The sequence below is a fragment of the Mesoplodon densirostris genome, chromosome 9 (genome assembly GCF_025265405.1).
Source record: "Mesoplodon densirostris isolate mMesDen1 chromosome 9, mMesDen1 primary haplotype, whole genome shotgun sequence".
Classification (NCBI taxonomy): Eukaryota; Metazoa; Chordata; class Mammalia; order Artiodactyla; family Ziphiidae; genus Mesoplodon; species Mesoplodon densirostris.
In genome coordinates this window covers 19347535-19365288 of record NC_082669.1, presented here as the reverse complement: position 1 = coordinate 19365288, position 17754 = coordinate 19347535, and the positions used below count along the sequence as shown (strand labels likewise).

The following is a 17754-nucleotide window of genomic DNA, read 5'->3' as shown; positions in this document are numbered from 1 at the left end:
AAAACAAAATATGTTTGAAAATCCAAATGTTTTTATTAGTATCATTACCAAGTATTTTAACTGGCTTACCTCTCTTTCCCCTTTAAACCTAGTATATCCAATATTGCTTTATTAGACTGTGCATATATTATAATAAGTAAAGTCGGCTTGGTCTAGGCCACAACTAAACAGATTACAGTTACAAAAACCAGTGAAGAAAAATAAATCCACTTCAGTCAGAATAGAGTATGATTATGTCAAACCTCAATTAACATCAATATACCAATTTGATGGCTGATCTAATAGTCAGAAAAGTTTATTTTTGTTTCAGGTACGTGTGAGATTTTTCCACGTACTTGTAACGCTTTTTCAAGAATTTTATGTCTATACAGTTTTTCCAAAAAGATGTATGAAAGATACTCTTCCAGTATGTTAGTAAGAACAAAGCGTAAAGCAGCTCTGTATACTTCATACAGTAAAGTCACGTATTTTGAGTTTAAAAATATGGTCAGATTATCTTCTGCATTTATATTTCAGTGGTAGTATTTATACGATCACTTGAGCAAGTGGTTTTTACAGGGCAAGATGGATATTAAGTAGTTTCTTAGTCTTTGCAACTGATATTTCCCCAAAATACTACAGAGTACTCTGAACAGTCATACCACTTTGGAAATATTAACGTTCAACTTGCTGGTTTTCATCTCCAAAAACGTGAATCTATTTTACTGTAAAAGCTGTATCAACAAGAAAAATTCTGCATTCTCCCAAATGTGTCATCATTAGGTAAAAATTCATCTAGGCAAAATAGTATTTATGCTTTCATTTTATTGTTTTTAAGAATTAAACTGCCACCTCAGTAGTCTTAAGAGCAATATAATGAAATATACATACATTTAATTTAGACTTATGTCCATCATAGCTTCAAAGTCTTCCCTGAAATAAGGCTGGGATTCACATCTTTTTCCTTAAGGAAAGAAACACTAACAGTAATTTTGTTCTCCTTCTACCCACCCACCCTCATTCAAACAATAACTGGATGAATTCAAGTCTAACACCATTTTAAAAAACTGTGTTACAACACATTTCATCTGATCTGCCTTCCTGCATAACACATATTTCTTAAACCTAACCGAAAAGAAATCATTTTTTAAAAGCCTACAAGAATTCTCTTAACATGTGGCACTTTATCATATTAATTTTTTTGTCCAATACATAGGCTAAGTGGTTTCATGCCACATTCAATTCTAGTGAATTTCATTAAAACAGGTAAGCTCTTCATAAATAGTTGAGAAGCTTTAAAGTGAATTCGGCTATTTCCTATTACATGAAACCAAAAAATGGTACTGGATTTTCAACAAGAGTATTTTAACAGCTCCTAAATAGGGCCATGAAAAGGAATCAAGTTTGCACAGACCAAGTACCTACAGTAATATGATAGACACACTCACCACCATTTCATACTATTTCACTCCCATGCTTCTAATAACAATTTCTCACTAGGAATATTGCATTAACAACTGGACTCTCAAATTGCTAGGTGTGAAAAATCATGTACTTTCACTTAAAAAAAAGTGTATTAGTTATTTTCAGCTGGTCATGGTTGAAAGGGCCATTTATATTATTTCTAACTTCAGCTCTAAGTTCATAGATGACTTTGCATCTGATTATCCAAGATGAGAGGTTGTTTTGCCTGTTCCCGACAGAATTAAATGGTAAATTAGCAATCAGTTCACCCTTTGTCAAAAAGAAATGTTCTAAATTTATACACTACTAACTATTTAATAAATGGCATCTGCATACTACACATTTCATGTTTATATGTTATGCACCATTTTAGGGGGGAGGAAGTACTTCACAGGGGTTTATTCAAAGGATATATAGTAATATCCTAAGAGTGTTGATTTACACATATGAGTTCTGTATAAACTGTAAGTGGTCATCTCAGCTGGACTGTAAGAAGCCCCTATAATGCAAAAGCTGACTCCGAAGACACCTTATAAAGCACTGAAATTCACAATTTAGATTACTTTTCTTTTCTCCAATACAAAATCATCTGGTAGTCTTCACTGTTGACTCCAAGCTAAAACGTTCCAAGTTTTTAGATGCTTAACCAATAAAAGAAACAGGAAATCATTAATAGTTTTTAAATATCAAGTTAGAGGAAAAACCTTATCACACAGTAATGAAACCTGAGCAACACAAGTATGTGATTACAAGAATGTCCTTCATTAATACAGTATTCAAATTCCTCCATGGCATTCAAATTATAGTTTAAAACCCAATAAACAAGAACCCACTTAAGCACGGGATCAAATTCTACCATGAAATGAGGAATTACATAAAGCCTATTTAGCCCTAAATATTTAGTTTAAGACAATGAGAGGAATACACTTCATCTAAAGCACACCATTTAAACAGTTCTATAAAATAATGTTACTTAAGATAAGTCAGTGTGGTGTATCATGTGATTCCAACCATTCAGTAAAAAGCATTAATGGGTACCAGCATCCCCAACAGCTTGGAGCCTACAGAGTTGATTACTTTGGCCGTAACTTTCCAAGTAACGAACACTGCCTTTCAATATTACAAACATAAATATTTCTTAGTACTGGAATTCCAATGTATTTTGGTGTTCCTGAGGCTGCCTACAAATGAAAAGGCATCCAAGTGCATTATACACCTAATATACCTCAAAATTTCAGTGCCTAACATGTGAAATCATTTTCTACCATTTAACAGTCTGCCTTACAGTAAATTCTAGTAGATTTTTACTTTTAGGATTTTATTATAACTTTGGGAAATTAGTGGTAAAACATATGGTTTAAAAAACAGTATGTGGCTGCACTTAAATTCACATAAAAATAGCATTTTTACAACCATATTGAAATTTAATCCTTTTACACAGGTTAACAAAATGTATCACAAGAAAAACTAAACATTGGGTTAAACAAAAGCAATATTTTTGAAAGTGGGACGACGAAAATATTTTTTCATATTTTTTACAAATGGTCACCTCTGGGTCAATTTACCACACTAGGGGAAGAAAGTTGTTAAAATATAGTTGTGCTCAACTGAGCCACTTATCTGCACTACAGTATAGTACTTGAAATCACTCCTAAGGTCAAGATTTAAAACCATTTTAAGAGACAAGACCCTAAGTGTTTTATAGCCACCTCAGTAAGAGGCGCTTTCCCTTCCCCAAACAGTCAAAGCTTAATTAAAAGATTGACTATACATAAGTTTGTTTCCTCATATCTTCAGTTCAAAATACTATTATCATTGGTAATACGGTCTATATCTTGTCTGATCTGGATGATGTGGTCCAGGAAGTGGGGTTTGAGAAGGCGGACCCTGCATTCGTGGAGGAGGAGGCGGCCCTCTCGGTGCAGGCCATATACCAGGACTCATTCCCCCTGGCTGTGTAAATGGAGGGCTCAGAGTTCCTTGATCTTCAGTGAACTGGGGTAAAGAGTTAGGATTATAATGGTGAGGAGGGGGTGCAGTTACAGGTGGACCACCATGTTGAGGGGGGGGAGGTCCTGGAGGAGGATGATTCATATAAGGTGGCATCTGGGCCATAATATGTCCAGGGGGAGGGGTGATTGGTGGTGGAGCAGAGGTCATTGGTGGAGGTGGAGCTTGGCTATACACCAGGTGAGGAGTACCTGCGGCCTGGGGAGGATGTGGCATTGGATGGCTTATTGGTGGTGGAGGAGGTGGGGGTGGTGCGTAATGTTGCTGTGGAGGCATAATATGATGAGGGTGCGAGACCACTGGTTGACCCTGATATTCAGGATGATGGTGAGCAGGTGCTGGGGCAGGAGGTGGTGGTTCTCTAGCACCTGAATTTGAGTCATCCTGAATAGGGACAGTTATTAAATTGCTGTGTTTTCTTGTTGAAATACGAAAGGTTTCCTGACTGACCGAGCGAGGTGGAGGTGGAGCCATGGACAATTCTGCTGGAGGAGCACGAATATCCTCATGTGGCTGATTATAGTGCTCGTGGGGCACATGTTGCAAAGGAGGTGGTGGCATCATGATGTGCTGCTTTGGCGGAATATGGCTCATATGGTGCTTGTCTGGCGGCATTATAAAACGATCGGGGATTTCAGCTGGTGGTGGGGCAATAGGAGGATGAACATTTTCAAGTGAAGCACGGGTAACAGGTTTTCCAGCTCTCATATGGCGGTGGTTGATATGAGCCTGTAAGTCTCTCTGGGACAAGTATGTTCTCTTGCACCCTTGAACAATGCTACACATGAAGAGAGAACCTCGTGTACACTGCTCAATTCGCTGCACAGGATCACTACAGCTGAATTAGAAGGGGAAAAAAGTTTGATTTACTAAAAACAGACTATAAAAATAATGCACTTAATTTCAAAGATATGACTAGTTTTAAATTTTGTTATGGAAAATATTACAGAAGTTCACAATTAAAAGTTATAGTTACTGCAAGTGAACCTTTAATCTTTTCCACTTTGTGGTCTGTTCCCTATTAAGCATCAGCATTTCTTTCAACATCAGAACGCTTAAGAAAAAAATTCAAAGTGTTTATCAAACAGAGTATGTCTTAAGAAAAGACCTTTTCTTCCTAGAATTTATCTGATTTTCTCAAACAATTCTATGCTTTGCATCCAGTTGCAAAGAAAAATCCAGGAAGGGCAAACCAAAGGATCTATCACAATCTTGGAATTCAAACTTGTACCGTATTTATTGAGTATTATTTTCTGTGCAAATAATACTACGTGGAAGACACCAAGTGGAAGAACTGTAAGAACTACAAAAATAAATAGGATCATCCTAATCATCAAGGTTCTTAACATTAAACAACATAAACAAATTAAATTCAAACACCAAGAGTCCCTTCAAGAAGGGGTCTTCCTGAACTGTCAGACAAATTTACTACAACAAAGTATTACAGGCTCCTGCTTCTCTAAATTATAACCACTAAATTTAACTCAATATTTTCTTAATGAGTCAGGGTCAAATTGTAACTATTCTTCATTCACTATTTTTAATCCACTCTTGCCTTTAGAGTCTTCTTGAAATAGCGGAAAGAGGACCAAACTAGGAATTGGAACTGGGATCTAGTACTGGCTCTGAGATCTCGGTGAAGTCATTTAAACTTTGTTTCTTTATCTGTAAAATGGGGTTCAAACATCTAACCTAACTCACAATGTTTTTGTATCTACTTCACCCTACTTAAAAGAGTATCTGTAACATCAACAAAACAGTGAAAATGACAGGACTTAATGACTACTTAAGCACTATACATGTATAAGCTGTTACCATTGAATATGTGTGTCAGGTCATATGACACTATATTACATGGCTCTATATTCTTGATTTTGAGTGGTGTCTGTTTTTCCTTCCTCACTGAAGGCTGGTACTCCTTCTTGATACTAGGAGGAATCCCTTTAGTGGCCATTTGGCACACTTCTTATTTTTTGCTTCTAACTTGGTGTAAGCTCTGAAATATCTCTACAGTAATGGGATGTGAGGCACTTCTTTTGGGTGATGCTTAAGCATTAGTATATAGTACTTACATTAATTTGGATTGGGTCTGTTGATCCAGATGGGCTTATGCTCTAATATACCTCAGGGCCAACCAGCGAGATGCTTACTGGAGTTACACTGAACACCCTGAAAACTAAATTCCCTTTTAAATATTAACACTAGAACACTTACATAAAAGAGAAAACCTTTTGATGTCCTCTACATGGTGTTTTACAACATCCAAAATCCCTTATCCCAATGAGGCCATCAAATTTACTATATAGTAGATGTACACCGTGTTGGAAAATCAGGCATTACAGAAAATAAGGCAAACAGTGAATATGCACTTTTAATTTCATAACTCTTCTGAATTATAATTCTAGGAAGGAAATACTCTTTAAACTCACACTATAAATTTTATAATCTGTGACTTTAAAGGGCTAATAAAAATATGCCAAGACAATTAGTTGGCAATGGTTTGTCAATGAATCATCCATTCTCTCTCAGTGATACCAATCTTCCTACACCATAAAAGAAAATTACCCCTTACAATCGTCCATAGCTTTGCTATCAACTAATACTACAACCCTTGGGATAGGTTCTGACATAGGTTATAAGGAATCTAGGAAGCCTACAGTTGTTCCAAAGAAGTTTCTCTCAAAGCTTTCCTCAAACCTTCTATCAGGAGTTCTAAATTGATATAAAAATTCATAGTTTATTCTGGATCCTTCAAGACCATCCCCAAATAGACCACTATCAACCAACACCTCTAGATTGTCATAACTTGTCTGAGTCTATCTTAGAACATGATGGTGTTCTAAGATATACTCAAGACATAATAATCAGATTTGAAGGTAACAAGTAAGAGCTTATACTTACATAGTACTTGCTATATGCTACGTACTATATATGTATTAACTCATTTACTTCTAATAATAACCCAGGGAGGTAAGTACTATTATTAGCTCCATTTTACAGATGAAGACATCACCTATGTCACACAGCTAATAAATAAGAGAATAGAGATTTGAATCCAGGAATTCTAATTCGAGAGTCTTTGCTCTCAATCACTACGTGATACCACCTCTCTAGCATCCCATTAAAACAAGAAAATAACTATTTTTGGTTTATAACGCTAACTTTGTGATGGCAAATATACTCGGTTGTTTTTTTTTGTTTTTTTTTTTTTTTTTGCGGTACGCGGGCCTCTCACTGTTGTAGCCTCTCCCGTTCCGGAGCACAGGCTCCGGACGTGCAGGCTCAACAGCCATGGCTCACGGGCCCAGCCGCTCCGCGGCATGTGGGATCTTCCCAGACCGGGGCACGAACCCGTGTCCCCTGCATCGGCAGGCGGACTCTCAACCACTGCGCCACCAGGGAAGCCCATACTCGTTATTTTGGCCAATTTGAATTGATAGATAATAGCTAATTAGCCCTATCTTAAGGAGAAGGCTAAGGCCAACTCTAGGCTCACAGAGAAACATGAGCCATGTCTACACATTTGATATCCTGCCACTGGTCTAGAGTACACCCTGACCTTTAACCTAGATTATAAATCATTATATCACAAACTTTATTATTTAAAAATTTAATGATGATCTTACCCTGGACACATCTTATCTCCCTTTTTTTCGTGTAAAATAGCACAGTCATAGCAAAAAACATGCTTGCATGGAATCTGTGAACAGAGACATGTTACAGTTAAGCATACTAGAACAAATTAAAATACTTCCATAAAAAAAAAAAAACAGTAACACAGTGACCTAGACATAGAAGGCACTTGAGAACTGTTTTGTTAAAATGAACATTTATTAAGTACCAATTACATAAAAGCAACAGTTAACCTTTTTCAGTCACAAAGCTCTTCATGAGAATGTGATGAAAACTTTGGCCCTTTCCTCAAAAAACATACACATGCGTATTTGCTTACACATTCATGGTCCCTACAGGTTAAAAGCTCCTGAAGAATACTGAATAATGTTTTATCTAATCCTGTATCTCCTGAAAGTATTCCTAGGCAGGAAAAGAACAAATATCTTCTAATGTAATATAAGTAGCCTTCTTTCCTGGTAGTCTTAAGTTAATGAACTTACAAATATTTAAAAATAAATCAGAAGGACACAGTAAAATGATGTTACACCATTTTAAAACTCACAGGCCATTGCCATTATTTAGCTGTGTTATATATAGCAAAGCAACAGTACATAATCCACACCCTCCACCATCACAGATATATCACTGAATTCAATTTTTTTTCCAACAAAAATGTAAAACTATCTTTTTATACATCAAAATTACTATTAAATTACAGTTAGGGCTGTATTTTTTTAACATTTAGAATTCAATTCTCAGAAATCAGAAATAATCTTTTTATATTAAGTTTAAGTTTTATATTAAAAATTATAGCCTTCAGAAATGAATAACTGATTTTATTCTGTTAACAAGGGAAAAAATAAAAATTTTTCCCTAATAAACTAGAATTAATGTAAACTAACAGGTATCAAACAGTCCAAGGAAATTATTTAGTTTTCAGAATTAGTTTCCGTAATTAATATTTTACAAGCAATTAAAGAATTTGTCAAGATAATTCTATTAAATACATATTATTCCCAAATTTCCCCTATTTTATACTTATTTAAAATGTTATAAACTTAATCACTAAACAGTAATAAATCTATCTACTTAAATTTCAGAATCCTACCTCTACACAAATATTTAATTTACAAGAACAGAATTAAATTTACACTTACCATTCGCCCATAGATTTTAATAGGCAATCCACATTTGTCACAGAAATGAACTGGTGTATCATCCTTTTCACCTAAGATGTTTATCTGTTGAAATGATATAATTAAATTTTCCTTAAGCATTTCTAAAACTTACGTCCATAATTTACCAATGAATTGGTTAGTATTTTATAAAAGTTATTAAAACAATTAGAAATGAAGGTTTCTTGGTATAATCCCCACATATGCCACATTAGTTGGGCCACCATCAGTCTTGGGGGGTTATTCCCTTAAACAGTGTTAATGGTTATTGATTTTACTTGACTTTACTAAAAATTACTTCAGATTATTTTTGGAAACAGTGAAATAGGGCATTAATAAACAAATGATTTGTGAGTACTGAAAGATACAACTATAATAAAAGTTCATACCACTCTTTATGTAGTCTGAATTGTTCTAATAAAGTATTTAAAATATTTTATTGTTCTAATAAAATTTTTTATTTTTAGTTATACCTGAAAGTCCCAGAAAAGGTGTCCAGGAAATCTTCGCTGATTTCCAAACAGTTCGCCCCCTTTACAGTCATACCGTTCTTCTTCATTAAAATCAAATCCTTCTGAGAGAAGAAAGTGTTACCTGTTAACTTTTCACATCTCAGTTTCATTTTGGAAGCACATGTACATGGCCAAATAGACCTATTCACTGGCACCTTTCAAAGCTCTTCTAAGAACAAGATAATCAAGTCTAGTTTAAAGCACCATCTAGGAATGATCTTGGCAATCATGCAGTCCAACACTCATGAGAATACTGCAGTACTGGAGATCATAATAACAACACAGAGAAGATCAGTGGCAGAGCTCGGAAAAGATCTCAGATCTCTTCACTCCCGTTCAAGTGCTCTTCTTAATTCACCAAACTATTTCTAGTATAAAACTACTAATTATCATCATGATGATTACACAAATAAAAGACACTTATCACCATTTATTCTGATCTATCTATAAAAGTGGTATTATGCTGTAAGAAACTGATATTTTTGCTAAAGGATTAATGAAAACAAAGAATTCTGCAGACTTTCTTCTTAGGACTTAGTAAATTAGGTATCCTCTTCTTCAGCTTTAAACTGAGCCTGATTTTAGAAACATCCAACATTTTCATACTTCATCCTTTCCATTGAAACCTCTCCCCGGTTAATCACACAAACAGCAGAATTTGTATCGTATCTACTTACAAGTATCCTCCCCTACACTGCATGTATCAATATCAATAAACTTAAAACAATATGAAGATCAAATGGGCTCAATATCAATTTCTCTGACCTAATTAAAAAGTTGATGGTAATCCTCTCATCTCATACAAAAGAAAAGAAAACCAGCCAACAGTCTTATGGGGATTCTAGGTAGAATCCAATTACCTAAAGTAAAGCTGAGAAGACAAATCTATCCTTCCAAGGTGCCAGGCTTCTCACGACTCTTTTGGCCCTAGAACTGGTAAACAGAGTAGCCAAAGCACAGAAGTTTTAACTTTACCCACATGGCCACATTACAGCATCTGCATACAGACACACGGACACAAACAGAGACAGACACACACGCAGAGATGCAAGAATTTTTTGAACCTGATACAGACATACATACCAGTGTACTGCTATCTAATTACCTCCAACACAAATGTAGAGTTTTTATAAGTTACATCTGAGTGACCCTAGGTTCTTATATGGTCCATTTATACCTTATAAAAGCTGCTGTCATCTAAAACTCAAAATAAGGAGGAAAGTTAACTTTTCTACTTACCTAAAACTCAAAAAATTATTGAGCAGAACAACAGCCAAGAAAGTTAGGAGCACATTATCATTTTTCAGAGTAGTTCAACTTGTACTCCCATCATTAAGCTCTATATATATTTGTATAGATAACATACCAGCTGCTGCTGCTCTATCAATAACCTAGTGTACCCCCGCTTTGGCCTTTTTGGTTTTTAAATACTTTTTAAAAACTACACAGGAATGTATAAATAAATTCTTGTGTAACAGTAAAACAATGCAAAAAAGCTAAAATCCCCTTTCTATCCTTTTCCTCTCAGTCATCTCTTCATTCCCTTCCACTTCAAGCCCATACCCCCTTTTTGTTTTAATAACCAAATACATATCTATAAAAGTTCCAAAGCAGGGGTCAGCAAACTTTTTCTGCTTAAAGGCCAGTTAAGTAAATATTTTAGGCTCTGTAGGCCATACCTGAAATTACTCAACTATGCCAATATAGTGTGAAAAGCAGCCACGAGGGGCTTCCCTGGTGGCGCAGTGGTTGAGAGTCCGCCTGCCGATGCAGGGGACACGGGTTCGTGCCCCGGTCCGGGAAGATCCCACATGCCGTGGAGCCGCTGGGCCTGTGAGCCATGGCCGCTGAGCCTGTGTGTCCAGAGCCTGTGCTCCGCAACGGGAGAGGTCACAACAGTGAGAGGCCCGCGTACCGCAAAAAAAAAAAAAAAAAAAAGCAGCAACAGGCATGGATGTGTCCCAATAAAACTTTATTTACAAAAAAACAGGACTGGATTTGGCCAATAGACCATAGTTTGCTGACCCTGTACTAAAGGGTAAGATGGGAAAACTGTTTTACACTCATGAAATGGGGAAAGGCCTTTCTAATGATGACAAAAAACCCAGAAGTCACACTAGAAAAGACTGGATATCTGACTACATAGAATCGTCAAGCTTTTCTACAATAAAAATTTTATATATAAAACTCAAAAGACAAATGGAGAATATATACAATACATGACAATTGTATTAATTTACAAAGAAGAACTCACAAAAATCAAGAAAGACAATCAAACAGAAAAAAAAAAATGGGAAAAGGAAATGAACAGGTAGATCCTAAGCAAAAGAAATGACCAGTACTATGAAAAGATATACATGGGGCTTCCCAGGTGGCACTGTGGTTGAGAGTCCGCCTGCCGATGCAGGGGACATGGGTTTGTGCCCCGGTCCGGGAAGATCCCACATGCCGCGGAGCGGCTGGGCCCATGAGCCATGGCCGCTGAGCCTGCGCGTCCGGAGCCTGTGCTCCGCAATGGGAGAGGCCACAACAGTGAGAGGCCCGCGTACCACAAAAAAAAAGATATACAGCCCCACTCATAATTAAAGAAATGTGTATCAGAACAAAAATTTGTGAAGGTTATTAGTACCAATATTGGTGTGGGAGTATAAAGTGATGTACTGTTTTTAAAGGGCCATTTGGCAACAACTGTCAAATTCTAAAATGTACAAATTCTAAAATCCACCAAGTTCTAAGATGCCCAAATTCATGCAAAGTTTAAATTCTACAAAATATACACACTAAGGTACCTATACAAGGATATTTACTACAAAATTGTTTTTAACAGCAAAAAATTAGAAAAACTGTTAAATAAATTATGGTATATCTGTAAGTGAAATACCTAAACCTATTTTCTTAAATGAAATACAACTGTATGTACTGAGAGGGCAAAATCTCACATGCATCTTGCATGAACAAAGGGCAGTTATAAAGTAACTATGAAAAAGTCATACCAGGGATTATTTGGGAAGAGAATAATTATGGGGGGAGAGGGACAATTTTACTTCTGTTTTCTGCAATATTGTTTAGATTTTTTTTAAACAATAGGCAGTGTTACTTTCAACAAAATAAACCAAAAATATTTATAAAGGGAGAGAAAAGTAAAATATGCCAAAATAAGAAGTCAAAGACTGAAGAAGGAAGAGAGTATAAAAGATAAAAAAAGAGGTGACTAAAGGTAAATAAAATCACATGGCTTATTTGGTGGAATCAGATATAAAAGAAAGACTTTTGGACCTATTAGTTTAAACAAATTACCTTCATCACCAGCTGGAGCCTTTGCAGGCATCCTGTTTATAGTCCTTGGAGTTCGAGGTGAAGCTTTGGCTTTGTTCCCTTGTTTGGAGATGAGCTTTATAGGAATTCGTCTTCGAACATCAAGACCACCCAATGATCCAGAACTATTAGTGCCTTGTAACTCATTGTCTATGTTAGAAAAAAAGTTGTAATTTCTTTTAGTTTTTCTTTTTGAAGATTATTCTGCCACAGGTATTAAAGCAACATACCCAACGTTATCAAGGGTTGAATATCTGGTTTCTGATTTTAAATACTATGCTATATAAGTTCAAGTACTAATTTTCTCTATTTTGGACAAAACCTTAAATCAATGCTTTTTGAGATATGGAACCTTTAAAGAGTTGACAAAAGTTACAGAACCTCTCCCTAAAAAAATTTTCCATTTTTCCAGAGGGATTTACAGAAACGTAAAACCCTTCATGAGCCTAAGATAAGAACCTCTGTCTTGGAACTATAAGAGATTTTTTTAAAAAAGAAAAAGTAAAGGAAGAAGAACAAAAAGAAAGAAAATCATCACTATCTCCATCAAGTATGCAAAGTAGGCACTCAGTAAATTTAGTAATCTGCATAAATATCAGGACAATCAATAATACTGGAAACACAAAACTAACACTGACAATGGTAAAATTAAATAAATAATGCACTGAAAATGAAGTTAGTTTTAGGGATGTGATTATTCTCTTAAGTGTAAAATTGTTTTTCTAAAAAGCATTCAGGAATATAGTAAAAATTATTGCAACCTTTAGTAGTAAAAACACACACTAATGTACTTGTGCTATAACATTTCTAGATGTACACATGTGACTGTGTTATTCTTGGTCAGCACTGTAATGGAAAATTATAATTTAGGAGGATGCAAGTTTTCTGTACTTGGCCTAAATAACTGAAACTTGCTACGTCCGTCTGTTATTAGCTTATGAATTAAATTCACTCATATCCCATGAGTAATAGGAGCATTATTTCATAGAACTGACTCTATTTGAAGATTAAAAGCCACCTTTTCTTCAAGTCCATGACAAGATATTACAATCCAGAAAATATTTACCTTTACCTACTAAAGACAGAAAGGGAAATGCTCTAAAATAGGAAATGCAAATAATTTTTTAAATAGTAATGTTTTAAACATGACAATTAGTGAACAAGGCTGTGTAACTGCCACTGCATTAGACAGTACAATCCAGAGTGATAGCCAAACTGTCCACATTAAATTCAGTAAAGCCAAATTTGGAAATAGTATCCTAATTAGTACTAATGATCTCCAAGGGTACTAGAATTACAGACACATGTTGAACTCACGTCGATTTGCACTCTTTTTGAAGGATAGAACAAAATTCAAAACCGGTCCTTAATTATTAATTTAAATATCTTTCAGTCTACTTTCTATTATTACTTTCATAATAGCTAACCCTCAAAAAAATTCATGGAAAAGGGATTACATGTATAGTTAAAGTTAGGATAAATCCAACTCGATCAACTCTCAACACTTCACAAAAGGTATTAACAATTTGAATAATGCATTTCATCTGCTTTCACTCTAGTTGCTTATTTATGTAAAAATACCTACAAGCAATGTAATAGCAAAAAGACAGATAAGACAGAATGAATTTTTTTTTTTTTTTTTTTTTTTTTTTGCTCAATAGGTATTCCTGATTTTCCAATGAACTACAAAAAGCAAGTTGCTGTAGACAGTTCAGTGCTGTCCTTCAGATAGTAAAAGGACTCTTAACGGTTTCACCTTGATGAATGATCAAGATACCACCACTTCCTTACTACAAGTCCTTTTCACACCACCCTGGACACCTGTGGTCACTACTGTGGCTTGTTTAGCCTATTATGGCTTTCCAGAGCCTGCTGCCCTCTAACACCTTGCAGCCTGTCTCAGACTTCAAGTTCATAAGCAAAGTACAGCGGTTAATAGTGACATCACTCTGGGTTTGTCTTAGGGTTTTGGGGGTTTTATTAAGAATCAGAACATACAGCATAATTTCCTTTTGAATAAGACAACTACAAACATAAAGCCCTAACAACAAGTCTTTGGATATTACACAAAGTGAGAATTAAGGACAGAACTGGCCATATAAAGTGAAATCCACTTTAAAAAGGCATAACACTTTTATATTATATTATATAGGTTTTTAAAAGATTTGTGTAGGATTTTATCTTGAATTAAAGGAACCAAGAAATATTTTTACAAAATTTAGGTTATAGTTTCAACTAAGTGCTAATTCTTAGAATAGCCAAAGAATGAATCAAGTGTTAAGGAGGAGTTTCCTGGAGTAATTTTTCCAGCAAAATTCTATTATAAAAGCACCACAGAAAAAAAAAAAAAAGCACCACAGGATAGCCTTTATTTTATGACTGACTTTTTCAGCAAGATTACAAAACCAGTCATTTTTGCATAACATTAGAGGGTTTCATCAATTTCCCCAAGGGCCTCTATTAATCCTTTTATATTAGAAACATCCTTTCGAGATGACTATCCTGTCATAATGTCTTCAATTCACTGGCTAACTGGCATCTCCTCACCTGCCAATGATTTTATTTGCGATTCAAATAATTACCAAATTCACATTTATGAATTTAAAGAAAATCGGAATCTTTTGTAATCACAATCAGTGTACAGCATTTTATACCATTTCCTGATATGAAACACTACGGACACTGCCGTATAATGAAATTAACTAAAAGAATAAAAAAGAAGCTGGTGTTAAGCAGGGATATCTGAGCAGGAACTAATTTTTTAAGTGGTCAGTTCATTAGTGAATATTTTCATGCTCAGATGACTTTTACTTACTTAGGCAAACTTTTAACTTAGAGAACTAGGAAAATAAATATGGAGATACACACCCACCCACATTACAATTTCCTAACATGACATTCTCTAAACTGTGGAAGCTGCTTGACTCCCAAAATTCCAGTAAGATGCTCAAATGAAAAACATTTGCTAACGTGGCATGTCTGCTACCCTAACACCAAGATCCCAGAGTTTCGATTCTATAAAATTTCCAAACACTAGAGTTCCGTAGAGCCTGGTTCTAGGCCCTCTTCTCTTCTGCCTTAAGTGATTTGTGGTACTAAGTCCCAAACAAACTTCCCTCTGATCTCCACTTGACATCTCCCCTTGTATGTCTCAACGCACACCTCTTACTTAGCAGTCCAAAATCTTGTTCCCAAATTCCCATTTCTCACCTCTGCTCCGTAAAAAAAAGTGTTTTTCTCCCAAGTCTTCCAGTAATGGACACGACTCAAACTAGAACCCTAGGCACCTTTCCTTTCTCTCATACGCTTCCAAACCAATCCACCAGTGCCTGTTTTGAGTTCTACCTGCCCACTCCCTTTTTCACTAAACCAGCCACCTTCACTAGGCCAAGCCTCCCTTCTGATCTAGTGCAATCACCTCCTAAGTTTTCTATTTTCTATTATTCTTGCCTTCTCTTACACCGTTCTCCATAAAACAACCTATTATGCTTTAAAAAAGAGATTATGTTCCTCCTCTACTTCTGTTCAATGGCTTTATAGTGCACTTAAATTAACATTCAAATCTTTACCATGGACTTCAAAGTCTTGCACGACCTGACTCCTGCCTTCCTTTCCAATCCCATCTTCCAGTTCTTTCCCTCTAGTTAACTGGGTGCAGCTGACTGGTCTTCTCTAAATTTTCCTCCCTCAGAGTCTTTGTACTTGTTCTAAATGCTTTCCTTGTGATTTATTCCACGCTGGATTCTTCTCATCCATCAGATCTCAGCTTACAAATGTTACTTTTCCAGAAAGACCTTCCCTAACCACCCTCTCTGAAGCTTCCTCCTAATAGTCTTTACCAGAGCACCCGTTTACCCTCTTCAAAGCACTCATCATAATCTGTAAACATTTAAGTATTTTTAAAAACTTGTTTATTGTCTTTCCCAATAGAACGTAACCTCCAAGTGGAGCGACTCAGTCCGTCTTCTTTACCATTCCATTTCCAAGCCTAGAAGAGTGTGTATATGTATCTATGTGTATGTATACATACACACATAACGTATATATATATGTGTGTGTGTGTGTATACATATATATATGAAATTAAGTAGACAGTTGATGACTGAGGAATCCTAAACAATACTTAATACTGGAAAAAGCCTCCCCCCCCCACTTGTAATATGGCTGATATAAGTGAACGGAGCATTATCTAACTCCAAATACACTCATTCAACATCCAAAAACCACAAGGAAGCAAAAACCAAAAAACACATAACAAAGAGTGAAGCCATTCTTACTTGGAGAAAGGAATGAGACTATCTTGATTTTAAGCTCAAGACTGATGGTTAAGGACCACAGCCGAAGCGGGGCGCATGCTTTGGGCTTAAGCAGAAAAGCTGCTCCCGGTATGATTCCGAAAACCATATCTGACTCCCTTCTCCCACCTCTAGTCCATGAAAGAGCGGAGAGACAAAAACGACAGGCGGTGACCACCGCAGCACCCGCCCAAAGCTGACTGAGATAGCAGGAAGTCTCCAACCCACTCTCGCGCATCGACTCCCAGCGTAATGAGGCTTCCCCGACTCCGAGATTGGAATCTACCCGCCAGTCCCCATAACGTAGGGCACAGCACCCAAAATGAGGGAAAAAAGAGCCAGCGCTCTCTCCTCCCCGCGAAGCCCGCGCCGCCCGCCGTCCCGGCTCGGAGACCGGCAGAAGCAGAGAAGGAACGGCTGTTGCCGGCACCGAGGCTGTAGGTACCAAACCGGAGAGTAGGCCAGGAAGTAGCAGGCCCTGGTCGGACACGCGGAGGGGTCTGTGAGATTTCTTTCTCGCCGCCACACCCCAATGCTGTAGGGCGAGCGTAAACCCTCTATGCTCGCTGGGCGACCAGTCCCAGGCCGGCCAGGGGGCATGGAACCAGGACCCCCACTGCCTCCGCCTCCTTACCAGTGTGATCCATGATTCGGCTCGCAGGGCACAGTGGGAGCGGAAGTCAACCGCGCCGGAGTCGCAGGGAGCGCGTGCGCGATACCTTCCGGAGCCTGGCAGGCGGAAGTGCAACCAGGTTGCCCGGGTTGGGGCCTCCAAAGGCTTTCTTGTCTCGCGTCCGCTAGCCGACTCCGGTGAGGGAGTCAGGCATAATTCGAGCAGAGAGAGAAAGAACGAGTACGCGGAGAGTTTCAATGTGGAGCCTGCTAAGGCTTCCTCTTGTGTGCTTCCAAAGGAAGTAGCCTTTAACTGTGGAGAGGAGACCGACGGGAACGGGGGAGGGGGAAAGCCGGTAGTATCCATAGGACTAAGCTCGTAGCAGGTAAGGCGGCTGCCAGCCCCGCGGAGCATTGCCTTCTGGGACTTGTAGTGCGCCGGGACCCTGGAGCCTGCCAGGCACACTGCGCAGGCTCGGCCGTTGGGCTGGCCCCACCTCGGCGGGCGGAGTAAAGGTTTGGAATCCCCCAGAGTCCGCGAGCTACGGTCCCCGCCCCCCCGGTCCAGGAAAAGTGTAAACACGCGCGCTCTAGAAGGCGTTCTCCAGCGGGAGGTTGCCCGGGGGATGGTTGAGCTGTATGAGGCTCCCAGCTAGAGAGAAAGGCTCTGTGCAAATGGTCTCCTTTTTGCTTTGTCGTGACAAACTGCATAGACCCAGGCAGAGCTGACGGGTATCTACCCCCGTTCCCATCTCTAAAGTTGCTAACAGTTGAAGC

At 37.6% G+C, this 17754-nt stretch overlaps 1 protein-coding gene across 2 annotated transcripts; it reads right to left on the bottom strand.

Annotated features, from left to right (window-relative positions):
• Window positions 1-6: 6 nt before the first annotated feature.
• On the bottom strand, window positions 7-17319 carry CBLL1 (Cbl proto-oncogene like 1). 2 transcript variants are annotated; one of them, XM_060108456.1, is made up of 6 exons: window positions 17000-17319; window positions 12053-12220; window positions 8717-8814; window positions 8226-8309; window positions 7080-7153; window positions 7-4291 (listed from the first exon to the last, which is right to left on the bottom strand). In XM_060108456.1, exons 1-6 carry the CDS (start codon window positions 17010-17012, stop codon window positions 3256-3258), a joined length of 1473 nt encoding a protein of 490 aa, XP_059964439.1. In that variant the 5' UTR covers window positions 17013-17319; the 3' UTR covers window positions 7-3255. The 2 variants fall into 2 exon arrangements, with proteins under 2 accessions (XP_059964439.1, XP_059964437.1); XM_060108454.1 differs by having other exon boundaries at window positions 8717-8817; window positions 17000-17316.
• Window positions 17320-17754: the final 435 nt, after the last annotated feature.